The sequence below is a fragment of the Buceros rhinoceros genome, unplaced genomic scaffold, assembly GCF_000710305.1.
Source record: "Buceros rhinoceros silvestris isolate BGI_N320 unplaced genomic scaffold, ASM71030v1 scaffold11433, whole genome shotgun sequence".
NCBI lineage: Eukaryota > Metazoa > Chordata > Aves > Bucerotiformes > Bucerotidae > Buceros > Buceros rhinoceros.
In genome coordinates this window covers 68,233-96,053 of record NW_010403097.1, presented here as the reverse complement: position 1 = coordinate 96,053, position 27,821 = coordinate 68,233, and the positions used below count along the sequence as shown (strand labels likewise).

General features: G+C 49.2%; 2 protein-coding genes across 2 annotated transcripts in view; one reads left to right on the top strand and one right to left on the bottom strand.

Moving 5' to 3' along the window:
* A2ML1 (alpha-2-macroglobulin-like 1) lies at positions 1–23,516 on the top strand. The gene is made up of 35 exons (XM_010132880.1): positions 1–65; positions 850–1,033; positions 1,984–2,146; positions 2,720–2,772; positions 5,012–5,032; positions 5,535–5,694; positions 6,141–6,225; positions 7,584–7,695; positions 8,695–8,809; positions 9,230–9,339; positions 9,802–9,969; positions 10,207–10,437; positions 11,108–11,171; positions 11,542–11,687; positions 11,963–12,112; positions 12,340–12,492; positions 13,404–13,488; positions 14,282–14,396; positions 15,059–15,284; positions 15,414–15,540; positions 16,103–16,224; positions 16,710–16,764; positions 17,384–17,467; positions 18,485–18,661; positions 18,791–18,872; positions 19,558–19,714; positions 19,929–20,003; positions 20,352–20,514; positions 20,919–21,133; positions 21,272–21,487; positions 21,599–21,720; positions 22,040–22,130; positions 22,874–22,942; positions 23,257–23,359; positions 23,476–23,516. The coding sequence occupies exons 1-35, from the start codon at positions 1–3 to the stop codon at positions 23,514–23,516; spliced, it is 4,305 nt and encodes a 1,434-aa protein (XP_010131182.1).
* Positions 23,517–25,925: 2,409 nt separating this feature from the next.
* The window catches only part of LOC104490577 (alpha-2-macroglobulin-like protein 1), a 21,276-nt gene continuing 19,380 nt past the window's right edge, over positions 25,926–27,821 (bottom strand). Inside the window, 2 exon segments of the mRNA XM_010132879.1 lie at positions 25,926–25,966; positions 26,669–26,771. Of these exon segments, the coding sequence (XP_010131181.1) occupies positions 25,926–25,966; positions 26,669–26,771 (144 nt within the window).

Here is a 27,821-nt window from a genome sequence, read left to right as displayed (position 1 = left end):
ATGAAAATGTGGACTCCCTTCCTCCTGAGCTGCCTGCTTTACGCCCTGGGAATAGTGGCACAACCGTAAGTGCCATTTAAAAATCTAGTGATTGAAAATTGTGATGCTGAGGGAGGAACCAGGAAAAGCAGGGAGGGAGAGTGGGACCCTGCAAGTCATCTCCTGGAAGGGATAGACATGAAGGGGCACACAGCTTGCCACAAGCCTTGTTATGAATACCGGATCCTCCTGAAGGTGGGGACCTTTCTTATGGATATTGCTTCAGTACAAGGACCAGATGATGACTGGCAGTGGGAACAAGAAGAGTGAGGAACTGCAGTCTGAGGCAGGCTGAAGGGAAAGGTGTAGGATAAAGTGAAGGGCAAATGGAAAGGATTGCAGGGCTGGGGATGATTAAGTAAGGAACGACAACGACTCTTAATGCCAAGGTAGCTGAGGAACCGTCTCAAAGCAAGAAAGGAGAATCCTTTTCTGTTGAGGGGCTGGACTGTTGTGTTTTCCGTGCATGCTAGAAACACCCGAGAGTGTTTACCTTTGCAGAGGCAGAGATGGTCTCTACCCTATATAGTTTCTCTGCACTACTGTAGCATGACCCAAAACTGTATACGCACAAGTGTGAACTGAGGTCACCTGAAAGCATTTCCCTTGTGTTTATCTGAAATTAACTATATGCCTTCCATCACCCCTGTGAGGGGTTCACTGATAATCTGTCCCTCTCACTCCATCAGAGCAGCACCTCCTGCCCTCAGAGAGGAGGTAAACCCTCCTGCTTCCTCAGACCATGGTTTATTAATGCAAAGAGTGCGTGAGACTACTCCCAGGATGTGATGTCTTGTTTTCCCACTGCAGGAGGTACCTGATCATCATTCCAGCTGCACTGCCCTACCCCTCTTCCCAGAGAGTATGCTTGGACCTCCGTGGGGTGGAGAAGCCTATTCGTGTGGCCTTAACTCTTGCGCATCCATCTGGCAACCTCAGTCTCTACCGCAAGGTTGTCCGAAACAACTGGATCTTCGAGTGCTCCAAATTTCAGGTCAGATTTGTTCTTGACAGGGATGTCTGGCTGGAAGCTCCCAGTGTGCTCTTTTGGCTCATGACTAATCTCACCAGAGATACAGAGAATGAGGATGACGAGAGGAGAGAGGGCATGGAAAGGAATGAATGGGAAGTCAGAGATTGTTTATTGGGAGCCTGGTGTCTTTGCTCCCTGCCTTTGCCTGTGTGCATGATACTGTTCTTGCTGGGTGTATCACAATCCGCCCTGGTGACACACTAAGGGAAGGCTGCCTGGCCAGGCATCGAAGGGCTGAGGAGGATGGACATGCTTAGAAGCACCCAAATGGCAGCTGTGCAGCTCATTCTCTTCTCTGAGAAGGAGGCACCGCCACAGAGTATTGTCTGTGACACGTGATGCAGGAAGAGACAGGCCTTTCATCTCAGAGAGCCTCCCATCATGTCTACTTCCCTCCAAGCTTCTCTTTAAGGACTGGAAAATGTGCTGGAGGACCATGAGAAACATGGGAGGGTGTGCATACAAGCTCAGCACAAGTCCTTCTGATCTTCCAAACTCATGAACCTTATTTTCTTGGTTTGCACTGATGAGTAAGAGTTGATTTCAGCCTCTGTGACCTGCACGCTCTAGGCAACAGATTTCTCATCAACATAGACCTTTCCTTCCCTTGGGATAAGTCTTCTCCATCTCCATGCGGGCTGTAACAGTGGCCCCATGAAGATGCAGACACAATTTCTGTGCCAGAACAGGATCCCTTTTCCTTTTGTCCAAGAGCTGTCCCAAGTGCAAAGGTGCCTGTGCTTCCATAGACACAGCCTTCGGCCATTGAGGGGATGCTGTGCTGGCCTTCAGAGTAAGATGGAGAAGAGACTATCCTCACGGTGCAGCAGGAGTGAGAAGAGTGCTGCTCTGATGCCATCTTGTTCCCTCCTGCTGCATGCTAACCTGGTAGCTCCTCTTTTGTGTCCTAGGTTCCCCGACCTGCAGGCAGCCAGGAGGTGGGCACTGTCCACCTGCGCATCTCCAACGGCCACTATTTCAATGCAAATGAAGAGAAGAAAGTCCTGATCCACAGGGCTGGCACAGGCACCTTCATCCAGATGGATAAACCCATCTACAACCCAGGACAGACAGGTGAGCACTGCATGGAACGCCCCTATGGTTCCTCTGCCTTGACCTGCCTGGACTTTGTTCCGGTTCCCTGTGAGTGGCTTGCCATGTGGCCCCCACGGAAGGGTCAGGACAGAAGGATCCTTGCCTTGTGGAAGTATCTGCTTGAAGTATCTGGTATCTGCTGCCTTCTGGAGCGATTGGTTTCATCACGTTTTAGGGGAGGGAGGGGACTGGAAGGCCCACGCTCTCACATGCTCCAGAAGCACAGCTGGCTCGGAAGAAGGAGCAGACTTGAACATGGTCTTCTTGGCCAGGGCCGGGTACGCAGTTGTCTGCTCACACTACAGACAAGCAGCACATAAGGGCAGCTCGGGGTGTAGTCTGCAGGCTGGCTGCTGTGCTTCTGCAGCACGTTTGGGTGGAAGAGGCAGAGAGCAGAGCTGAGCAAGGGGTAAGGGGGGCTGCAGGGCAAGCGTGGGGCTGCCAGTAGGGCTGTGTGGGGAGCTGTGATTTTGGGGTGAGGCAAGTGCAGGGCAAGTCCCTTCCCGAATGCACTGTCTCTATAAAGTGCTCTTCTCCGTTTTCTCCCTTCAGTAAAATTCCGGGTTGTGACGTTGACTGAAGATTTTGCTCCTGTTAACAACAAGGTAAACTCCATCTAAGCGGCGGCAAGGAAGCCTCCGGGCTCCCTCTGTCAGTTCTGCCTCCTTTGCCAGCCCCACGCTGCGGAGGCTGAGACAGTCCTGCTGCCTGCAGCACCAGAGTGGGCAACGCCAACCTTCTACTAAATTAAATTGGAACAGCAGCGCCCGTTTGCTGACGGCTGTGCCGGCACTCTCACAGGATGGCTGTTGAGTGGTGGGAGGGTTGGCGCTGCTCGTGGTATTTGGGGATCATGCCAGTGCTCTCTGCTAGCTGAGTTAGTGCAGGGCAACCTGAGAGCTGCGTGCACTCGCATCCTCCACCCCTGCCAAAAAAACCTGGCAGGGCTTCTGGGGACCAGCAGCGCCCGTTTGCTGACGGCTGTGCCGGCACTCTCACAGGATGGCTGTTGAGTGGTGGGAGGGTTGGCGCTGCTCGTGGTATTTGGGGATCATGCCAGTGCTCTCTGCTAGCTGAGTTAGTGCAGGGCAACCTGAGAGCTGCGTGCACTCGCATCCTCCACCCCTGCCAAAAAAACCTGGCAGGGCTTCTGGGGACATCTGTGGCTTGCTGGCCACAGGCACCATTACCAGACGAGTTGTGTACAGACTGGACCAGACGTGAAGCTCCTCTTCTGGTGCTCTGGAAAGCTCAGCTCTTTGTGGAGTCTGTTACAGCTGGGGGTGGCAGGAGAGTCTGAAGCAAGCTGTGACATATCTGCAAAATTTTAGGAAAAATTAATTGATATGGGAAAGGATACACACAAAATTATTATGAAAAAAGAAAAGAGAGAAAACAGTATAACCAAATTATACTGACTTGCTCCTGGCAGCAGCTCCTTCTCCCCATGTCAAGTGAGTGAGATGTTGCCAGAGACTTGCGTATGTGCTAGCCAGGAAACTGCAAGACTAGCATCTTTCTGCGGAAGCAGTTACACCTGCAGCCAGCAGCATGAGCTATTTCACACTCCTCTGTCCTCAAGCAGTTTAAGGAGAGCCAACAGGAATTCGTGCCATGACAGATAAACGCTGAAGGGCACACATGAGCAGAGAGTTGGATCGAATCCTTCTAGACTGCAATAAAGGGAGAGATCCTTCTGACTTATTTACTGCTGACTTTTTTGGGGCTATTGGTGAGGGCCTAGGGTCAGGCACTCCTTTCTGCTCCCAGCAGAGAAGTCGTATCTCTTGTATTAGATAACAGGGTAAACAATGCGTTTGCTTCCATGCCTACAGCTGGTTCGTGAAGATAGTTGACCACAAATGTTTGATGCCTATCTGTGAGTAGAAGTAAATTAGCATTATAACTGGTTAATAATGCTGCGGTGAAAATTCAGAAGCGGTCGTGTTTAACCGAAGTTATTGCGAGGCTTGAGCGCACTGCAGCATCGAAGTTACAATATGTAGTTCGTAAGAGAGGTGGGTTAGAGGTAACACAGGTGCCGTTCACCAGCACGTTCTGGTTTACCATTGACATTAGATTCGAGTCATGAAAATAGTTACCCTGTACATTTTTTTTTGTTTCAGTGAAAACAATGCTGCCTGTGATAACCTGCATGAAAGCTTAGAATGGTGAATAATGTAAATTACATGTGGCCTTCTATTTACAGACCAGTTACTCTCCCAAGGCCCTGCTCCTGCCTCCTGATGCCTTGTGCCCCTAGATCACACATCCTTCACCACCACCGCCTGATAGCTGCAGTGGTGTAAGAACAAACAGAGAATTAATAGGCCTAGAAGGGGTGAAAATGTCCTTCTTTACCCCTCCCTGTTACTGTCAGCTGCGGTCAGCAGTAATTCCTATCTCCATCCCTACCTCCTAGGCTAGGGATTTTACAGGAAAATGTGAGGCGTGTTCTTCCTGTAAGTGATGCAGTTTTGCTGATTCTTGGGATTTGTTACAAAATTGATGTCTTTTAATATTTGTGAACTTGGAATGATGGTATTTGTGAGTTTCTCTACTTTTCTTCTTCTTTAGGTTTCACAGTTGTAGAGGATAGAAGTGCATCTTAAAAATCGAGGGGTCAAAAAGCAAATCCAAAGAATAGCACAGATTTTTATGTTACATATTTTCCTTACTATTTCAAAGCCATTCTCCTGGTTTCAGTAGGATCGAGCTCCTTGTATTCCAACGCTTGGGCCTGGCAGTGCTGTCACAGCACATGGGCTACGTAGGTAAGATGAGTTTAAATGCAGACTGATGTGTCATGCCAGCTTCTGACGTTGCTGTCTGTTTGCCTTGCAGTACTCCGTGGTGGAAATCCAGGTGGGTTTCTCCAACTCCTCAGGTGTTATGAGAAAAGATACTTCGGTATGGATAATACCTTGGCCACTGTCTTACTGAGTCAAGTTTCTTTTCTTAGGGTCTGTGTATACATATGCACGCACATACTCTTGCTTCTTGTCCACGTGCTTCTTGTTAAACAATCATTGATGATCCAAATGGTTCAGCTTCCATCCGTTTCTACATTCAGGCTTTAGCTAACCCCCGCAGTTCATCTTTAGATAAAACTGGAGAGTCTAAGCATCAGGACCTTTCATACCTTCTTTTTGATGTCTGTGCAGAGTCGAGTAGCCTTGGGTGGGTTGTGTTCACCTCTGTTGGTGATCCAGCACTCAGGTCACTTCAGCACCATCTCGGGAAAAAACAGCAGGAACCTGTGAAAGCCTCTGAAATCTCTGAAACGGCTTTGAATCCAGTGGGGGCTGAGTAGAGAACCGTAAGCGTTGCTGACGACCGCCTCTTCTTTCCTTCCCTGGGACTGCAGGACCCAAACCAAAACCGCATTGGCCAGTGGCTGGATGTGAGACCGAAACACGGCATTGCTGAACTATCTTTCCAGTTAGCTGCCGAACTCTCTCTGGGGACTTACACCATCAGTGTGGTGAACCCAAAAGTGTCCAGTACCTTTAAGGTGGAGGAACGTGGTAAGATGGAATACGGAGAACAAAGAGTGGGATGGAAAATGTTGCTTGTTTCTGTCTGTATAACAATATATAGCCAAACGTTGTAAACCAAGTCTTACTGTCTGAGAGCTAGGATTAAATACAAATCTGTAGAGTATCAAGTGGGCAGTGTCAGGAATGAACACTAGAGGGATTGTGCTGGAGATTCCTGGAGGAGGTATCTGCTAACAGCTAGGCTGGCACAGAATGAGGGTACACTAAAACCTCTACAAGCCTGTTCGCATGTTGGGGTAGAAAATGGGATTCCCTCTTTGGTTTCCCTGTTTTTAATTAGTCCTTGCTTTTACATCATTAACATGTTTCTACATGGGACTTCAGCCCTACATGACCACACTCGTCCCTTTTGTGATCCCTTGTCCAGATAGTCTGCTGCCTTTGACAGAGTGACTCTGTGTCTTCTGTTCCAGTGGTGCAGAAGTTTGATGTTTTCTTCGAGGGACCAGCTCAGATTCATGCTTCAGATAAAACTTTACCACTGCGTGTGTGTGGCAGGTAAGGAGGATGTTTAGGAGAAAGGAAAGAGCTCATCAAAACTGTCTCTCCTTCCTTATGTCTCCTATCTCTTGAATCCATCAAAGAGAAGTGGCTCAAGAAGGGCCAAATAGTCATTTCTTTTGAACAATCCCAAGTAGTCCAAACGGATGGGTTCTTCCTTGGGGAAGAGGTACACGAGTCACACTTGGAAGGGAACATCCAGCTACAGGAAGACTTGTCCTAGGGAAGTGATACCCTGCTCTGGAAGCTATGTGTCCAGGCTTGAAAGACCTTAGGTGGGAAAAGACACATATATGTTATGGAACTGATCTGCTGAGGTAAAGGAGCAAGGGCTGGTGTTTCTTTGGAATATTATGCTGTTCCTTCTCATTTATGTGCTGCTGAACATACCACCTTCTTAGAAGTAGCAGGTGGGTTTCTCTAGTTATGTAGTCCTTGGTGAAAACTGAGCAGATGAGGGCATGAAGGAAGGCATGACCGCACATGGTATAAGCACAAATGAGGAAGGAGAATAGTCTGGAAAGCACTTTGTAGACAGATGAAGGGGGTGTCCTCATTTGTATTTGGGGCTGGGTTGTCTGGAGACTTTGGGTGTCTCTGCTGCTGGTCTAACATAATTTCTTATTAATTGGGACATTTAAAATTAGACCATATGAAGATCTAGTAGAAAACAGTACAGTCCTCTGCATGCCCAGGATGGGTCATAGATGTCTTCCTGTTACTGTCAGGAGCATTGCTCCAAAGGGAAAGCCGGAGGGGAGTCAAAGCAGGGAAAGGGAGCAAGGCAGGCAGGGGAGATGTCCGCACTGACAAGGACACACTTCTTTTGTACCTTGCAAAAAACATCAGAGCGGGTCTGATGATGGAAACAGGAATCCAGATCATGAGATAAGCCCATACTGGGGCAGGTCTGAGGTCATAGCTGTATTTCTGCTGTACCGTGCACTTGCTGTTGCTGTCTGCAGGGACACAGGTTTCTGCTGCATTCATGCCTGAGCTAATATCTCCACTGGGTGCTGCTGCATACTGCATGAACACATCAGCTCAGGGCAGCTCTCTGTGACTACCCGCAACTCCAGGACAGCAAGCACATAGAAGGGGGAGAACTTCAGAGAGTGCGGGTCCTTCCCCGCATGTGCTGTTTCTGCCTCAGTTGGACACGGGACTGTGTTGTTGCGCTCCTCAAGTACACAACGTGCTATATTTTCATTTACACCTGCCCGCTTACCAGCTGCATTAAGACCTTCACCAGTAAGGCTACCTGTTGTGTGGAGCGGTGTGCTCGGCAACACACACACACACACACACACACACACTGCTTCTGCTCAGCAGCTCCTCTGGTGCTCTCCCTGCAGGTACAGCTACGGGAAAGCAGTGCAAGGGACCATGCAGGTAACGTTGTGCCAGAAGGCGAGGAGACATCCTCAAAATGCCAGCAAGGACATCTGTAGGGAATACAGTGGTCCGGTGAGTAAAACCCTGGAAGATACATGGGTGGTGAAGGAGCACCACCGAGGACTAAGTGTCAAGGGCTGAGTGAACAGAATGAAGTGCTATATAGCGAAGCTTGGCCAACCCCTGTAATGGATGTGCAGACTAATAAGTAATTGCTTTTATTCAATTAATACAATTATTGTTGTCCGGACCAGCTGAGAAGCCTTTACCCCCCAAAGTTCTCCTTTGTAATGTTGCTTTTTAATGATAGGGACTAGAAAAGAGGAATTTCACAGAGAGATTTAGAGTTCTGTTGTTTTCTTGAAAGAAGCATAACTTGCCAGAAATTGATGCAGTGTAAGAAACAACAACTAACAGAGCTTTCACTGGTGCAAAATTACCATGTTGAGGTGAACCTGTCCTGGAGCAGCTCAAGGAAACTAACATATGGTGGAGACATGGTTAATTCCATAGCCTAATGACGTAGTGGCTTTTATATTTTATTTTCTCTTTTTATATATTTATATATTGCACATTTTTATGTTTTCCTTATTGCATCTTTCCATTCCTAACCAAGTGTTTCACAGCTGGGCTCTTCCCTTGTACATAGATGGTTGAAAACTTCTAATGCAGTATGACTTGTTACAGCAGCTGTGATCTTCCACCCCTGGAAATGACATGTTACTTTGAATTTTCATTTGATTCTGCAGTTCTTGTAGCGAGATCTATTAAAATACTCACGTATTTTCTCTATGATCCAGTTAGTGCAGTCTTCAGTTTTCCATTAACGCTGGAAAGGTGCCACCATTGTAACTTTGATAAAACTGTGATGCCTGTTTTGTTTTGTTTTGTTTTTCTATGATATGAAATACACATATTCATGCATATAAAATAGAAAATGCAGGATTTAAAATCTGAACCATATCAATTTCTGTACGAGCCGGCGGTCAAGAGTTCTAACAGAATGGCTAATATCTCTGATTTCTTCCCTTCTCCTCAGCCTCAAATAACACCTGCCTCTTCCTATTGCAGACCACGAGCAAGGGGTGCTTCACCCCTTCTGTGAGCACATCAGTCTTCAACCTGGCTCCCAGCGAGGAAGATGGCAAGCTCTATGCAGAAGCCTCTCTCCTGGAGATGGGCACAGGTACGCAGGGGCTCAGCAGAGACGGTGCAAAGGCAAGAGGGACCATTCTGGGGGCGTGAGGCTCAGAGTGGGCACACCTCCCCCTCTCCTCCATCTGCTGCTGGAACCATCACAGAACATGGAGAGAGGTCCTGCCCGAGGAACTCGCTGTGCCCACGGAGATCTACTCTGCCAGCAGCAGGTGGATGAGGAGCGGCTGGGAGCACGGTCCGTGAGTTCACAAAAGGGCTTGGAAACACTTTAACTAAAGAAGGACCTGCCACAGGAGCAGCCGCCAAACTTCGAAGGGTGCTGGTGTTCCGAAGGAAGTTTGAGACACTCCACTTAGAGAGGCTGGGAATAACAAAATGAGATTAAACCAGGGTGTGGTAGTCACCTTCAATACTGATCCTGCTGCCCTTACACTCTGTGTTCCCGCAGGGGTGCAGATCAACACCTCCAGCCAAATCCTCATCTCCAGGACAGCTGCAAAGGCAGTGTTTGAGACGCCAAATGCATATTACATCCCTGGAGTGCCCTATAGGGGGAAGGTGATTTTTTCCCTTGCTTCTGCCCTCCCCATCATTTGCCAAGGAATTTAGTGTCTAGTAAGTTTTGCCCAAACCTTTTTCTGTTCCTCAGACAGAGTAGCATGTCACATCACTTGACAGTGTGGCTCCAGTTTCTGCATTTTAGATTCCCTGATGTGTTTACACCTCCAGCTTCTGCTGAGAGCAAAGACTGATGTCTCAGCAGGGATGCTGGCATGCAGGATGTTGTCTGGGACATGAGTTCCTCATGCTGTAGCCACACACACCTTTTGGAGTGGACAGCTTTTAATCACTCTCAGCTCTAGCTTTCGAGATGAGGAAGTATTGTAGGTCTCCTGTATTCTTGGGGTCAGACTGAGGTTAAGGGCACCTAACACAAGAGGCCCTATGTTTGTCCGAGGGAGGAAGGTCTTGGGTATGACACTGGAAGAAATATCTGACTGTGGCTTTTGTTGTCACCAGATTAAGCTCCAGGATCACTATGGAAATGGTATGAAAAACAGAAAAGTTTATCTGGTGATAAAGTTCCTGAGGCGTCGGTTTATCAAAACATACATCACAGATGAGAGTGGAATAGCATCATTCAACCTGGACACAACTGCCTGGAATAGCTCATCAGTCTCTTTGGAGGTAAATCCCACCTCTGCATATGGGAAAGTGAGAATCCTTGAGCTCTTCTGGTGCTCCCCACCCCTGCCCTGCAGTCCCCCTACCAGCTCAGGCCTGGTCTCCCCACACAACTCTGCCTGCGCAGAGCCAGCAGGAAAGCACCAAGAAGCAGTCTTTCCCCAAACGAGCTGATGACGTCCTAACATAGCACTGAAGCATGAAACTTGTGATTTCTGTGTGTCTCTTGTCTCCCCTCAGGGAAGGTTCACACTGGAAGATATCATGCACATACCTCGAAAAACTGACTACAGTTACACAAATGCTTACCATCACCTGCAGCCCTTCCATGTCACAACCAAAAGCTTCCTGGACATACACCCACTCACAGAAACACTGCCTTGTGGGCTGAAGCAGAATGTCCAGGTGACCTTCATGCTCAGTCGGGATGACCTGGGAGAAGACACCAGCCGTATAGGTTTTGCGTATTATGTGAGTACGCGTAGTACAGAACCTGGGGGAAAAGGCTGCACTGATGGGACCAGACCCCAGTGAAATGTTGGGGGTGTAATTTAGATCATCCCTGGAAGTATGACAGGAAAAACTTGTTCTTGGAGAACTGGGTGACCACTACACCCAGTAGAGCTCAGCCTGGCCACAATATGATCTTGGTATCAGGGCCTCAGTCACCTCCGTGCGTAGGAGGAGGCTTCTACCATCATCCCCTTAGCCTTTGCCAAGGCTGCAGTGGGAATTGTCTTGTGCAGAGTCTGCTGTCAAATTCTTCTCCCTTTAAAACTGGACGGGAAATCACTTTTTCAATCTATTTATCAAACAGCTTGCTCAGTGGAAATGGATTTTAGTCCTTTCTGGAGACCTGCCTACTAGAGGGGAAACACCTTAGCTGTCTTTCTCTTATCTCCAGTGAACTGATTAGCCATCCATTCTCCTAACTGGACAGACCAGACCACAGTCTCATGTGTTAAAACTTTCTCTTCCACATTGTGATGTCTGCCAATCCGCTGGACCTGAGATGTGGGGTTGGACTGGACTCACATTTTATTTCTGAGATCGCTCAGGAGAGCAAAATGCACACGGGTGAGTGTGACTGCACTCCGGTGGCAAACAGCAGTCTGCACATTCCATGTCCCTCCTCCCGCAGGTCACTGGGAAGGCTGGAATTGTTGTCAGGGGCCAGAGGAGTGTCCAGGTCGGGAAGCTGAACAGTAAGTTTGTCACAGATGGACCATGCGAAACAGTTGTGCCCAGTGGGTTTCTAAGTCAGGCAGTGAGAGTTGCCAGAGCTTCTCTCAAATTCCCTGAATCTACAGGTCCTGAGCAGTCAGCAAGCAGGATGGAGGGAGGCTGAGGAAGCAATTGTGTTGGCTGGAAGTGGCTGAAAAGACAGAATGAGGGAAATGACGGGAAGAGAGACTGGGAGGAGCTGTGGGAAGATGGATCACATAGGGTCAGAGAACAGAGGGAGAGGGCAGATAGAGCAGCTGCAGGAACATTGTGGGATTATAAAGCAGAAGAAAGGAAGGCAGAGGATCGTGGTGGGGCTGTGAAGAAAACACGTTACTTTTTCTTCCCAAGTGTTGAAGGGCTCCTTCTCCATCCCTTTGGCCTTCACCGCTGACTTCAGCCCATCACCTTCCTTAGTGGTGTACGCCATCTTCCCAAATGGAGGGGTAACAGCTGACAGCATCCGTTTTGATGTTGCCTTGTGCTTTGAAAACCAGGTGAGATTCATTCCTGCAACTGGGGAGACCTGACAAGCAGGAGTCAGTAGGCCTGAGGGAAGGAGACCCTCAGATACCTTCAAAGAGAGGACTGGGGAGAAGAGAGGAAAGGGGTTGTCTGCAGCACAGCGCCTAGGGACCAGGAAAGCTTCACCAGTGACTGCTGATCACAGCAGGGAAGATTCTATCTGGTCTCCCTCCTTCTGTCTACGCTGCCTGTCTGTCAGCCTCCTCATCCCTCTTTTTCGTATTGCTTTCCTGATGTGTTGCTCAAGGTTAAGGTTGGATTCTCAGCTAAAGAAGCCCACTCAGGGTCAACAGTGCAGCTCCACCTGCATGCAGCCCCTGGTTCCCTGTGTGCAGTACAGGCAGTGGATGAAAACATGTTCTTCGGGAGACCGGAGAGTGAGCTGACAAGCCAAACGGTGAGTGTTTGTGCAACCAGGCAAAAACCCAGGACTGATGGATGAGCTGGAGGAGGCCCACAGGGGCTGTGGCAAGGGGAGATGGAGGCTAATGAATGAGGAGGAGAAAGAGAGGTCTGCCTGAGGAGATGGGCAGGAACAGGTATGTTTGCTAGGGGAGGGTGAAGCTAAGCAGCTGGAGGTATCTGCTCCTTGCCCGATTCTTCCCTGCCTGGGAGTTTCCCTAGGTCTATGGTCTGTTCCCTGCTGCCTACCGACATGGATACCCTGCCCAAGTAGAAGAGCATTCAGATCCCTGTGTTCAGCCCCAGGCCACATCCTCTCTGCTACGAGGGAAGCAACAACATTCCTTTCAGCCTGACATCTTTAAACTCTTCCAGGTAATCTTCTCATGACTTTTCCCAGAACTGTTGAAATTAAGAACAGCTGAGCAGCCTGAGAAGGCCTTGCCTAGTAATGTACAATCTCATCATGAGTACAAACACCTATATTCCCCTCCACAGGTGCAGAAAGCAGGATCCTGGACCAGAAAAACCCAGCTTTTGGGGCTTGGGAATGAGGTGCTGGGCTTGTACTGTTGTCTACAGTATGAGAGAATAGAGTGACAAGGAGTGATGCCAAGCATTAGACCACAGATCATTGACATGGCTTAGTTGTCCATGCCATGGGTTTAGACTGTTCCCAGACTGTTCTCTTGGTGTCTCTAAGGCAAATCTCCCCTAGGAAGGACTAGCCTTAAGCAGCATGGAGACAAGACAGGCAGTGCCATTTGGCCTTGGATCTGGAGATCAGACTCTGTCCCCTTTTATTTAGCAATAGAGACACATGCTAGGAGGCTCTTTCTCAGCAGAGGGACATCTCCCGTGTTTGCGGACAGGCCTGTGTCACAGCCTCAGAGGCTGAACGTGTGCTCCCCATCAGACTTCTGTATGAAATCAGAGGGCAGATTTCATCCAGCTGTTCCCTCCAGTGTGCCTGAGGGGACAAGGCAGGACACAGTCACCTTTCCTCTGTGCCCTTGCCACTAGAAATGTGTTGATATGAGCAAGACATCTCTGTGAACCCCAGAAGAGAGGTGGTGGTGTACTGACCTCCTGCGAAAGAAGGGATCAGGGAGGTTGTGCCGTGTCTCGTTCAGCACTGTGTCTGCGTGGGACCGTGCTGCTCTGGGATGTCGGGGCACCAGGCTGTCCTGGCCCTGGTGATTGTCAGAGTAATTCTCTGAAGTGGCCACCCTTCCCCACTCACAGAAGCTTTTCTGCCTACCCTGCCCTCCTTCTTTTCCTAACAGAACATGGGGCTGAAAATCTTCTCAAACCTTGTGATCAAGAAGCCATCTCAGTGCTTACATCGGGCGGATAGGAAGCTGACCATGGGTGAGCTGCTCTTTCAGCCTACCTGGAACATGAGACTACCCAGACGGAAGAGTTCTCTGATCTCTGGGGTTTGCTGGTGGTTGGTATTGTCTCTCTGAGGAGTAACAAGTACTGCTGCCAGAGCCCAGCAGCCCAGTCCGGACACCAGCTTTAACAGGAATGACCCAGTCCTTATGAAAAGGGCTAAAAACATTCTGAAGAAAGTTGCCACCTGGATGTTCTCTGACACTAAAGAAGGGCATTTCCTTTCCCGGCACAGACTAGCCCAAGCACAGGCCAGTATCTGTTTCCCAGTGTCTACCCCGCAAGTGGTGCTGACACCTGTTTCTGTCCCCACCTGCAGGGACAGTCACTTCTTAGTTTGCACCAGATAATCCTACTAAGGCTCATGCCCCTGCTGATACGTTGCTTGCAGAGGGCTGCGAGTTTTCTGCAGACAAGCAAACCATATTGTTATTCTCAGAATTACAGCAGCGTAGGTTAAAACGGCTCTCTGAAGGTCCCTAGTCTCTTTAGCGCCAACTCTGGGCCAGGTCATCAAGAGGCCTTGACTAACTAAGTCTCCAAGTCTTGGAAAACTTGAAACCAGCTCACTGCAAGCTGATTCTCCTGTTACCACCCTATTTCCCTTCCCTACCAAAACAGTCCACCCCCTTGTGTTTTCCTCTGCCAGACTCTTCCCACATCTCTCTTACTGCTTTCTTTGCTTCCCGCCCCAGTGCTAGGCTGTCTGACATCGACAGGGTTTTCCTCTCCCACTCTGGTGGGACTCCATATTTTTTCTTTGCTTCAGGGGGGCCTTCTACAGAAGACCAAAGAATCACGAAGGAACAACTCAAATTTAGAACTCGTAGAAGACTCCACCACTATTTCCCTGAAACTTGGATCTGGAATCTGTTCTCTGTTGGGTAAGGAAAGCCAGACTTTACAAATGAACAGAAGGATGATCATGTTGGTCTTGGCTGACTTGCATTTCTGAAGAAGTCCAGCCACAGGTGTAAAGAGAGGTCTGCGTGTGAATTTTGTGGCTCTTCCCTGCATTTGTAGTTGTGTCAGGCTGAAGGACTAGTAGACTTTGAGGTGCAGAACTGAAGACTACACAGGTTTAGAGAAGAGCCAAACCACCAAGTATCCTCTGTGCACGCACTGGGATACACTCTACTAATGTCTCATTTTGGTGGGTGTACCAGCTAAATTTTTAGCCCTTGTTGCCACGGTTCTCAGATTAAGATCAGGATGCTGCAGCTGCTTTTCAGAACATTATGCTGTTGTCTGACATCATGCTGTTGATTGAGTGTATAGAGCTGCAATGCTCAGGCAGTGCCTTGCTCAGGAGAAGGGTATAAAGCAGTTACTGATGACGCTTAAGGAGGGTTTTATATCTTTAGGGAACAAATTGCTGAGAGCTGCCTTGCTGTGAGCCACTGCAGCAGAAGTTGTTGGTAATATAGCAGAGGTTGATCTGAGAATGAGGACCTGCGTAACCTCAGTCACCCAAAGCCATGAGCCCTCTCCATCGCAGTGGAGTGGAATGAATTTTTTCATGCAAGCACTGCTGTCTTCCTTTCAGGTCCAACGGCAGCAGGAGTGTCCCAGTCACAGCTCCTGCTGCTGCAGCAGAGTGGAAAGTCAAGGCGTTCTGCTTGACTGGGAGGGGATTTGGCCTTGCCCCAGCCACGAGCCTCAGAACAGTCCAGCCCTTCTTTCTGGATGTGATGCTGCCATATTCTGTCATCCGAGGAGAGACCTTTGTGCTGAAAGCTACTGTCTTCAACCACCTGCAGCAGTGCATACAGGTGTGTGCTTGTGCCACAGGTAACACTGAGTGGGACCCACCTTCCATACCCTCCAGTTTCAGAGCACATTGTGCCAAACCATCTCTCCTGAATTGCCGAATCACTAGCCTGCATCTATCATTCCCTCAGATCCACGTGGCCCTGGCTAAATCCTCAGACTTCCAGGTGGAGCCATGCCGGACCTGCAGGGATAAGGAGTGTCTGTGCGCAGAGGAGTCCAAGACCTTCGCATGGAATGTGACAGCAGTCCAGCTGGGTATGGCAGCAAAGATGGGACTGGTGATGGGAAACCCTAAAACTGAAGTGAGAGGGAGTGGAAGGTCCAGGGAAGCTGGAAAAGTTTTGCCTCCTCTGGATCCCGAACTAGTGGTTCAAGTATGCAATCCACCATGTCTGCTTTCTTTCTCTTCTTAGACAGGTTCATTAGAGAGGGCAGGGCCTGAATGGGTGGCATGGAGATCTCTCAAAGAGAAGGCTTCCAACTGGGGAGGAAGGGTCTGCGTGGATGTGGGCGGGGGAACATTGTATTGCTGGTACTGTGCTTCATATACAGTGGGAAGGGTACGCCAAGGTCCAAGGGGCTGCTAGACCTTCTGTTGTTGCAGTCATATATAGTGCAATGAAGTCACCGTTGGTGAGGCATTACTAGTTCCCTCATGCTTAGGGTGTCTGAACAAGCCATCAGTACTGGCCAGCTCACCTTTATTGGCCAAACTGATGAGACAATCAAGATCAGCCACCCAAAGCATCTCAGACCATTATCACTTAAAGCAAGTTGACTCCATTTGGCCTCAGGTTCTGTTCAATTTATTTGCTAGGGACTCTGCACATTGCAGTGAGGACAGAGGTACTGGACAGCATGCCACGGTGTGGGGGCAGGAAGCCCTTGCCAGCTGCCATGAGGCGAAGGCATACGCTGGTCAGACGCTTGCTGGTCCGGGTCAGTATGAGAGCAGGCTTCCTTCTTTCTCTGAGTATCCCTGCCCCTGCGGGAAGGGGGGGTGATCTGGGCTGAACGGTTTTCTCTCCTCATTTTTTGGTGCACATACCAAGGCTGTGGCTCAGTTTGTTGCATTCCCCACAGGACCTAGCCAAGCCTAAACCCTTCCTGCAGTAGTCTTTCTTGAGCTGCATTCACACACCATGTCTGTATTTCTTCCTGTACCTTTCCTGGCTCAATCACTTGTTGTACATGAGCTTTTGTATCTGCTCACCGAAAGCCCTGTCCCTCAGGCTTTCTCTTGCTCTCTTGAGCAGTGGAGCAGGCAGCCTCAGTGCAGACCTGCCAAAGGTCGGCAGGATGGACTGCCTGAGGACTAACCACTGAATTCAGACCTGAACTTGCTCTGAAATTTTGCTGTTGCTTGGGAATTTTGTGTGTATTCTTGTTTCTCCTGTCCCATGTTCATGTTCCTGCCCGGGCAGCCAGAAGGTGTGTTAGTGGAGAAGTCTTACAGCTCCATTCTGTGCCCAAGAGGAGGTATGTGGACAGCCTGAATGGGTTCTGCAGTCTGGAATAAGTAGACCTGAGGGTAGTACTAAACCGTGGGAGGTCTGATGAAAGAATATTTTGAAATGATTTTTCACATAGGAAATTCCTCTTTCCATTAGGCAGGAAAGAACAAGAAATATTACTTCCACATGTTCTGTCCGACTGGATTTACCACTGAGTATAGGTGCCAAAATCTTGCTCTGTAGTCTCTTTCTCACTTAACAGCCCCCAGGCATTTCTGGGGCTTGATAGTCCCCAGTGAGAGCTGCTCCAACCCTCCCACCCTGTCCCTGTAGCACTGCATCTCTCCAAGATGTCTCCCTGCCAAGTGATGGCCAGCTGCAATCCTTGTGAAGCTCGTGAAGCGTAGTGTATTAAGCTGTGGTGCTTGGCGAGCCCTCAGCCTGGCCAGCATATCCCACATCTCTTCTAATCTGAGAAGTTTCTAGGCAATGGAGCTGGGCGTGATAACTGGCAGAGGCTTTAGGGAGCAGTCTGTGTGAGCAAGATAAAGGCAGTGTCCCGTTTATCTGTGCCAGTCTTGACCCTCTGGTTAGATACATTTGACTTGATTTTTCGTGCTATACCTTTATCCTGTCGTTATCAGGAAACATGGCTCAAGAACCTGTGTCCCTTCGCCTCCCTAACAACGTAGTGAAGGGATCTGCCAGGGCTTCCATTTCCATCTCAGGTAAGTGATTTCTATTGTGGGCTCCCTGAATGCTGTCACGGATGAGCAAGTCTTTGCCTGGGGGTCATGTCAGGGGATCCATTTAACATGAAAATGCTCCAAAGAGAGGGTGCTGTGTTTCTATTCTCTGCAAGGTTTGATGACACCAAGCTTTCAGATTTTTCGATTAGCACTTAAGCTTTCACGAGAAAAGCAACCTGCAGAGGAGAATAATCCTTGTTTTTCTAGCTAGGGCTTTGGAGCAGGGACTCTAGGCCATTACCTCTCCTGGGACTTTGAGACTGTGGCTAGTTCTGTATAGATACAATCAGCAAAGCTCATAACAGTCTTGTCTTCCTGTAAAGTTTTGCTGCTATAACAGAAGTTCCTGGCGAGAAGAAGCCCTTCTCAGCATTACTAGACTGCAAAAGACCACTTTTGGGAGGCTACTGGGAGCAGGCATACCTATCATTCGGTACAACTCTGGGCTCATTTTCCCCTGTGCCGGAATTGGTGTGAAGCCATGGCTATTATGTAATAGAGCCCCAAAGGAGGAAAATTAATACAAGGCTTTTCTGGCTAGCTGGAGGACAATTGGACACCTTCGCACCATCTGACTAGCCCTTTGCTGGCTTACTGACATTTTGATGCTTGACATACGACCTGGCTAAAGGCCAGAAATATCCCAACCTTTCCCTAAGCGCTTTTACGTTTGTCTGCCTGTGTGACATACAGTGGGCGACTGCCGCTCTGCTCAGCACCTTTTACAAGTAGTGCTTGTTATGGTTGGAGCCCTTCGGACTGCAAAAGCTGATAAGGGAAAGTTCTTCAGGGAATCCATGATGTGGTCATGATGCCAGACTGGAAAGGGGTGGAACAGTCACCGTTCTCCTTGCTGAACTCGATTGTTTACTCCTCTTTCCTCCTCTCTCCAGCGTTTTCCTCCTGTGCTGAGATAAAGCACTGCTACTCCCTGCCTGGCTGAGAGGCACCTCAAACCATACTCACACTTGCTTTGTTTCTTACGTCCTCGCATAGGTGACCTCATGGGGACGGCACTGCAGAACCTGGACCATCTGGTGCAGATGCCCCACGGCTGTGGGGAGCAGAATATGGTGCTGTTTGCCCCCATTGTCTATGTGCTGCAGTACCTGGAGAAGACGAGACAGCTCACCCCTGAGATCAAGGAGAGGGCAGCAGGATTCCTGCGCAATGGCAAGTGCAGAAGGCTCCTCTGCCCTTCCCGTGTCTGACCTACCAAGAGCTCTTGCCTTGCGCTCTCCCGGTCAGTGTTGGCCCCTCTGTGTTACTGTGTTATATTAATCGCTGTTTTCACCTCCCCAGCGTACCAGATACAACTTCTTTATAGGCACAGAGATGGGTCCTACAGTGTCTTTGGGCAGCAGGATGGGGAAGGGAACACTTGGTAAGCACCGCAAATATCCCTCACTCCTGATTTTTCCTGTCTGGGCCAGGGCACCTAATGTGCCTGGGGAAGCTGATAGGATGTGTGTTCTTTAATTTGGATGGAGACCCCAGGAGCTGTCTGGCAGGCAGAGAGATTGAGGGACTTGAGCCACTTGCAAAAGCGCTGAGGCAGGGCAGCAGAGTTTCTGGGAAGTGGAACAACAAAGATGTGGTCGCAGAGGATGGGAGGTCCCTTTTTGTCTATGGCCCTGCTGTTGCCCCGCAGAGAATACCGGGTACTGCTGCTGGTGTCCTGGCAGCCAAGGGGGTTATGCACTGACTGGAGGTAGATCAGGGAAGAGCAATAAAAAATTGTCTCCCCAGGAGAAAGGAAGGGAGGAAGAAAATGCGAGATTCAAGATTGTATCTAGGTATTTGGCGGAGATGAAGTGCAAAGGGTAAAAATAGAAGGGGTAAGAGGTTTTTCACCTGTGAAATGGCTGGGCAATGCAGTAGTACATGGGTAGTACATTTGTGGAGCCAGACTGAGGGAGAGGAGACACTTGGGTCCTTCCTGTATGAAAATTGCTCTTTTTTTTTGGCACCCTACTATGTCAGTGTTAACTTCAGGGACAAGCATTGGGAGGCCTTTGACTTTGTCTTTTTTGTGTTTCTCTTTCTCTCACAACTCATCCTCTTCATAGGCTGACGGCTTTTGTAGTCAAGAGTTTTGGCCAGGCCAGAAAATACATCTACATAGACAACAAGAACATCCAGGATGCCTTACGCTGGTTAGAGCAAAACCAGCTCCCCAGTGGCTGCTTTGCCACCAAAGGGAACCTCTTCCACTCCTCCCTAAAGGTAAATGAGGGCCAAGTCAGGCAACACTGATGGGGAATGACTGGACAGATTTCCTGACAGCAAAAGATTGAGGGATTCCAAAGTCACTCTTGTAACCCATGTAACCAACCTTAAAGAGAGCAGGGTACGGGGGAGGGAGAGCGAAAGGAATGCCTTTCCTTCCGGCATCCTCCAAACACCACTTTAGAGAGTGAGAGGTACATTCCTTTTGCAGGGTAGTGTGGATGATGAAATCTCTCTGGGAGCATACGTCGCTGCAGCGCTGCTGGAGCTGGGTCAGCCACTGAAGGTGAGCACGCTCCCGCTCCCTCCTACTCTCCTGTATGCTCCCATGACTGGGGACATGTTGGCTTGTAGTGCTTCCAGTCTGGCCTGGAACAGGGAGGGAGAAAATATTTGGCCAACTATGAAGTCAAAAGAGCCAGTCCTGTAAAAGTGGCATGGCACAGTAGTGTTTGGTGGCTCTGGGTCCCAATGCGCACTGGAGCCGCACTCCCTGTTTTCTCAAGGGAGTTTGCGATTTAATGGGTTTCTCTGGAGCTACTTTAGGAAGACATAGTCCAGCGACCTGGAATGAACTCCCCTGCCTTCTGTTTTGCTCCTGTTAGAGTCTGGCATGTGTCTCCTCCCAACGCAGGGCAAGCTGATGCAGACTACCCTACGCTGTCTGCAGCGAGCAGTTCACAACATCACCAACATCTACACAGAAGCTGTGCTGGCCTATGCCTTTGCCCTGGCTGGGGACTATGAGACAACCCAGGAGCTGCTGTACAAACTGGAGGAACAGGCCATCAAATCAGGTAGCGACTGCTGGTTGGGCTAATGCTTCTTGTTCACCTCTTGGGATCTGGAGCAATGTATGCCCGGCTAGCGCAGTTCAAAATGACATACGTATTTGTACATACTCCTTGTGTTTGTGCAGTAACTGCACCGAGTGACTGAAAATACAAGTTATTTCACAAGCTGTGAGGGTGACTTATCAGAAAGAGTTTTCCCAGCATGGAGGATTTCAAGATCCTCTTGAGGAAGGAAGTAGGAATCTGTGAGACAGATTAATCTCTGGAGAACAAGCTGAAGAAAGCGCTCCTGGCCTGAGTACAGGGAATGAGCTGAAGGAGGCCTAAAAGCACTCTGGGTTTTGTTTCCTGTGAGTACCCAATAATATCCTCTCCAGATAGCCTGCATGTTCCTTTTCCTTCTGCAGGAGGACACATCCACTGGAGCCCCAAGCCAAGCTCTCCGGCTTCCACAGACTTCTGGCCTGGTACTCAGTCAGTGGACACAGAGTTGACAGCCTATGTGCTCCTGGCATACCTCTCTAAGCCACGGGTGCATGTAGGTGACATGACAACAGCTGCTGGTATTGTGGCGTGGCTAACCCGGCAGCAGAACCCCTATGGGGGTTTTGCCTCCACCCAGGTAACAAGTTGCTCCCAGTGGGTCGATACACCTTTGCACCCAGTGTTGGTAGGGCAAGTCCTCTTGAGGTTTTCCTGCTCCTAGTTGGCTTCACTAGAGCTGGTACTTGCAGAGGAGTGACTATCTCTTCCTCTCTAGGACACAGTTGTTGCCTTGCAAGCCTTAGCAAAATATGCAGCAAGGACATTCAGCACATCAGGCCAGGCGCTCGTGAGGGTGAAGTCCCAGAGGGGCTTCGGGAAGTCCTTCCAGGTCACCCGCCAGAAGCGGCTGCTGGTGCAGCAGGCAGCACTGACGGAGATTCCAGGGCAGTTCTTGGTGCAGGTCCACGGCAGCAGCTGTGTCTTCACTCAGGTGAGGTGGTGGGATGAGCGTGGGAGAGAGGAGAAGCGGAGGACTCTGCCTCTTGTCCCTGCATGAGGTCATGCCTGGCCTATCCTTTCCCTTCCTGGCCCTGCCCTGCAGACAGTGCTGAGCTACTACGAGCCTCCCCCACGGGCTGCTGTAACCTTTATGCTGCGTGTCAACACAGAGATGACCAACTGTAGCCAGGCCAATGGACATGTCATCGTCCACATTCTTGCCAGGTGGGTTGTTTCCTCCCCCAGTAAGACCTGCTGTGCTTGGGAACAGCAGCCAGGAAAGCCTCAGGGCTGCAATGGGGGGATCTGGCACTTGGGTCAGGCAGGGGGTGAATTTTGTGAATTCAGAGGGTGAATTTTGTAGGTGGAAGGGGTGGGGAAGGAAGGTGCTGGCTACCTCCTGTGAGATGGAGCAATGGCTGCCATGTTGCTAGTCCTGGATGAGCTACCTGGCTCAGGGTCCTGCACACAAGGTATGGTGTTGGATGGAGGGGGGTCACTATTCTCACAGAGTCAGGCTCTCTGACTGTTTCTTCTTCTGCAGCTACATTGGGAGCAGAGTCGTATCCAACATGGTGATCGTGGAGGTTTCCCTGCTGTCTGGATTTGCGCTGGCACCCAGATCCCGGATGCTGGTAAGGACTTCGGAATTAAAAAAGAAAAAAAGCACCTGTGGTGAATAGGTCCCTCCTTCTGCTTGGTCCTTGCTGGGAACTGTTCGTTTCAGTCATAAGGTCAGTAAAGGTAAGTAAATTAGCAGGGCCGCTTTGAACCAAAACCTCTCATCCATACAGGGCCCACAAGGGTTTGCTGCAGGAAATCAGAGGTGGTTCATCTTCTCCCGCTGATACTATTCTGCCTCGGCTGGGAACAAAAAGTGTTGCTGGGTGTGCTAAACACCAGGATTCGTTTGACAGAAATCCCAAGGCGAGATTTCTTAGAGAGACTCTACTTCAAGCCAAATTAATTATTTTTTTCCAATTAAGCCATAACACTGAAAGATCAATTATTTGCACAGTCCCCAGCCAGGTCTTTCAGAGCCGTCTAGCAGTCAGTGAGATAATGTGAATCTTTACTGGTGCCTGCACCTGTTTGCTGACCAGTGCGTCAGACCTATGTTCTATCCACACAGCCTTTTGTCCTCAGAGTGGGAGATTCCTCTAACCGAGCAGGGACAGCATAGTTCATCCCCATGATGCTCACGAGGGATGTCCAGGACAGACTACCAGAGAAATAACCACTAAAACATTTTTGCATAAAAAAGACACAGAGAGTCTAGCTCCACACCATCCCTTCAGTACAACAGTGGATATCTCAAGTCAGGAAGCCCTGAGAAAAGTGCTCAGAAATTTCCTTGTGGTGTTGTTTCCTATCCCAGCTGGAGCGCAGAGCCATTGTTAAGAAAATAGAAGTGAAAGCTGATGTGGTCTACATTTATCTGGAGAAGGTAAGTGGGAGCAAAACCAGTCGGTTTGGCACAGCAAGAGTGAGAGGCCAGAGACCAAGGAGATGTGTGAGAAGCCCAAGGTTGGGCTGGGCATGGGGAAAGAGCACTGGTAGAACTATGGACAGAGGAAGCTTGTTCAGTTTCATTGTCATTGGGTTAGCATTTGTTATTCCTTACATATACTCGATTTCTAAAATCCAGAATCTCTAATGGATTAGAGAGGTTTAGTGCAGAAAAACATTCAAGCTGGGGAAGATGAAGATGCAATGGCTTCTTACTCCCTTTCCTTGCTAATTTCTTTCCACTCCCACAAGCTCAACGACGAATCTCAGGCTTTCATTCTGCAACTGGAACAAGTAATTCAGATGAAGAACCTGAAACGAGCCAGCATCAAAGTCTACGATTACTACCAACCAGGTGGGTTGCAGATTCCCTCCTACTTTGGGGTTGGGATCTGGGTTCCTGGTTCTCTGGCTGGGTAAGGCATTGTGCACTCTTCTCTGTGTAACTGATTTCCTCATTTCCTTTTGCAGAGGAGCGAGCCTTTGCTGACTACAGTACTGCCTGTAGTTGAGGTAGGCAGCAAGTCTCTGTGTGACACAGCATCAGGAAATGACGGGTCTTGGGTGAGAGAAAGGGACTGTAAACAATCAAAGATGGGAAAGAGGATGGTCATCGAGCTGGAGCATATTGCCAGCTAGAAAGAGGAACTGGCAATTGCCTGTGGCTTGGTGTCTGGAGCTAGGATGGGGGCTCTTTTGCAGCCAGGGGGGCAGTTGGAAGGCTGTGGAGGAAGGTTGAGACAGGGACAGCATCTCTCAAAATGAGTGTGAGGAAGGAAGGGATGAGCATCCTGTGGAGTGACAATGCAGAGCTGTTGTGTCCCATGTTAACAAGGGCCCTCAGACCCAGACACACCTCTATTCCCTCTACCCCCTGCTATGTTCATTGCAGGGTAGGAAAGCAGGATTCAGGGAGCCAAAGGAAGAAGCTGAGGCTGGGAAGATGTAATATTTTGTCTTGTGGGGCGACATACTCAGCTGCCGGAAGGGGGATGGCTTGTTAGTAGTAGCCTGAAGCCAGGAGAGGTCTGGGGAAGTCCCTTCTGGAAGGGTAAGGCAGAATCTTTACATGGTACATGCTGCATCCTGACACCATCCCACAGAGATTGCTGCCTAGGGACCCGTCTAGAGAGCCACCTCTGCTACTAGCCAAGACAAGGAGCCTTTCACAGCCCGATGATAGCCAAGGAGAGACTGGATTATGCCATCCTTGTTTGTCTTACCTTCTGTCCCCACAATTACACATGGTTCCTCAGAAAGGGGTGGAGGAGTTCCCGAATATGTGATAAGGAAAAGGCAAGTAACTGCCACACCATGACTCCTGCCTTTACCCAACATTTCAGGTTGGGCATGAATGGAGGGAAATGCCCCAGCTGGTACAAACCCACGCTGAATTTGAGCCTGCACCTGAGTGGGTGGACTGCGAGATCCCAACAGTCCAGCAGTTGTGTCTGAGGGCCTGGGTTGGGGCAGGGGTGGTGTCACATACCTGGTACACACCTGGTAAGAAGAATTAAAGTAAGCAAGACCTCTGACCTTGCTGCCATTGTGCCAGTTGTTGATGAATTACAAACTTACCTCATGAAGATACCATTTCTGCCATTGCCAGGGTACAAACCCTCTAGCTCCTCTGTTGCTCTCTCATGCTTCCCATGGTTTCTCCTAATACTTCCTGCACTAGGACTCAGACAGCTTTGGAGCACAAGATGCAACAGAACATGCTATGACAGCTGTATCTCCTATGCTGTTTCCGCAAGTTCCTGTGGCAACAGCTCTTCTTTGGAACAGTCTCCAGATAGTAATGCAGTGCATTGAGACTAATCGCGCCACCCACTCACCCCTACCTCCCCAGCAGTACATCCTTGCCAATTACTCTTGATAGAGGTCTCTAAATGCTCTCCAAACTGCTGTCAAAAGGAACTGTTGAACATATCCCAGCCCTCCCCTGGCTTCAGCTCCAGCTCGTGTGATGGACACCTCCCCTAGGTACCAACTCTGCCTTGGTGCATGCTCTACCTCCTTCTGTGCAAGTCTGCTGCTGGAGGGGCAGAGTTTTGCATGTGTACATGTACGTGCACGCAGAGAGCGGAAGTGAAGAAGTTATTTTTCCTGGATGCTCTTAAATGCACTTTTCCTGATATGGGAGAAAACCAGTAAAGCTGAATAATAATAAGTCAATCAGATAGTTCTAGTGTCCTGACTTTTAATAAGATGCCAGGCACAATCTGAGCCTTTCAGAAACTAACTACTTGGCAGGAAATTCCAAGTATTTCTTCCTTGCTTCTCATCTCCATGTGGTGGCTGTTGGCAGAGGTGACGAAGGACTGATGGACAGAGACTGCAGAGGATGGGTCTGTCCCTGTTCCTGTGAAGACAACAAAGGAAAAAAAAAATCTGTGTTCCTGAAGTATTAAAACTAGGAACTAGGTGTTCCTAGGAACTCACATGTTTTTTTCTTTTCACCTTGTGACTTAACAGGACTGCCAAGCCATCAAGAACAGGGCTTTCTCTGCCTCTACCCATACAAAGCCTATGTCAGAACCTCCACGAAGAGCGCTGGGCTTGTGGCAGGCATCCCAGGGCAGGGCTGTCTGCCTCCCACGGGTGGAGGTGTTTTTCTCCTCTCGTGGGCTGTGAGCAAGGAAGCATGCAGATGCAAGCCAAGTTTAGAACAGGAGCAGCCACTGGTCAAGCTTTGCCTTTGCCCCGCCTGGAAGGAGGACGGGCAGGTGCCCGTTCCCTAGCATGGATCAGAACTGGGATACAAGAACGAACTCTTACTTCTAACTGTGAATCACTTTCTACCCCCAACTTGCAGTCTGGCAAGTTTCTTGACCAGGGGCCCTTGCCTGCATCTCCCTCCCTCTCCATACTCCTCATGACCATACCTGTGGTGACAAAAAAGATGCTGGGCCCTCACCTCACTCACACGGCGCACTGTAGCTCATCATTGCAGTTTCTTCTGGAAGAAGAGAAAAAAAGTGCTGGTGAGATACATTTGCCGAAAGCTCACTAAAGCAACTCGGCATTGTGTCGCTGTAGGAGAGGTGTTCCCTCAGCTGGCAGGTTATGACTCCCCTCCACTGTGACACAAGAAACCACTGCAGTCTGTTACACAGTCTGTGTGCAGCTAGTGTGGAGTAACCCAAGTCATGGGTCTGGTGATCTTTTGAAGTTATAAGTCCCAAACAACTCCATTACAGCTATGGATCCCTCACTTCTACAGCAAGAGCAATCCCTGACACGTCTAGCTTTTCCTCCCCCGAGGGACCTTAGAGAACAGGGGACAAGCTGTTTTCACTATCGTTCTTTTGAAAGGGGGCCCTGACTCTTCTAAGCCATCCCCTCACTATGACCCCTCTGCCTTTGCTGCCTCCCACAAACCGAGTATATAAAGCACGGCTCTGAGCTCCTTGCTCCCCTCTGGTGGGGAGAGTTAGACCCTAAATGGATCTATGTGACAGCTTCAAGCTTGCAAATTCTGTGATCAGAGAAAGAAGGATCTATCATTTTGAAACCCAAGTGGGTAAGTCCATCACTGGAGAGCTTCTAAAGGGCAGTTAGATGAACGTTGGGGTGGTATTGTCTTAGAATTGAGAACTTCAGAAAATGTCTTTCCAGTGGTACCTTTGGGTGCTGTCTGTAGTACAGTATCTGAGCTCACCTGGCATGTAGTAATCGTAGACCTTGATATTAGCTGGCTTACGATCCTTCACTTGCATATCCTGCTGCACCAGCAAAGTGTAGGTGTGAGGCTGTCTAGTCAGCTAAGACCAAAAGACACAAGGATTACAGATAGAACAAAAGTCCTGTAAGTCCCTTCTACCTGCTCTCACTCAGGTTCCGTGGAGACCTCACCACTGTGAGATATCTGTTCTACTTTCCAGTCCATCTCAAAAATATCTTTTACTTCACATTCTGTGGCCATCTTCCGTTTGTGGTCACTAAATTTAATTCAGCTCTTGAGAGACATCAAACGCACAGAGTCAATGTGTGTTAGGTATCTAAACGCAGCACTAGCATTTCCAACCAATCCCACATTCCCATCCAGCTCTGCTCTGAGCCCCTCCATGCATCTTCTCTCAGTGGCTACTTATACACAGTCCCATTACAGCAGCTTTTATTCTCCAGTCTCGCACAATCCACATCATTAAGCAGACAAATGCAAGGTGTGGATGAACATCTGCATGAATATCATGTAGTAATTATGACCAGCTATTGATTGGGTTCCACCTTATGCCCCCTGGCAGCTGGGCTGCAGTCTTTCTCTGTGCTGCCTTTCTGCTCTGTGCTGTAGACGTAAAGAAAGCAGCATCTCTGCAAGTCTAATGCATCCACACGACAATAACCTGCTTACTAAGAGGCTACCCAGCTTATTGACAACTGGGGATGAAGAATCACAGAAACGTAGAAGCACTTCTTGGAAGTCAAAGTTTTTGAATTCATGCCAGGTCTTGGTTTTGGTGCTGTTTAGGTATGCATGTAGCTAGAGAAAGGCTGGAGTGATTGTTAATCTGTTGATTAATGAGGCTGTGGAGCAAGCACTGCTGCTCACACAATCATCTGGTTTGATTTTGAGAGATGTTGGCAAACTCCATAAACAATCTTGGATGCTCCCTACTACATTCAGGCTGCTTAAGGTCTTTCTAAGAATTCAGGCTTGCTTGAATTTACTAGATGGTTCCTACTGCTACTCCTCAATCTGATCAGACACTGTATGTAGACTTTCAGCAGTCTCTGAACAGTGCCAGCTGGTGTAGGCTTAACACCAGAGTTAGCCTCTTCCACTCGAGGTGAGTGTCCGTGTATACAGGCTC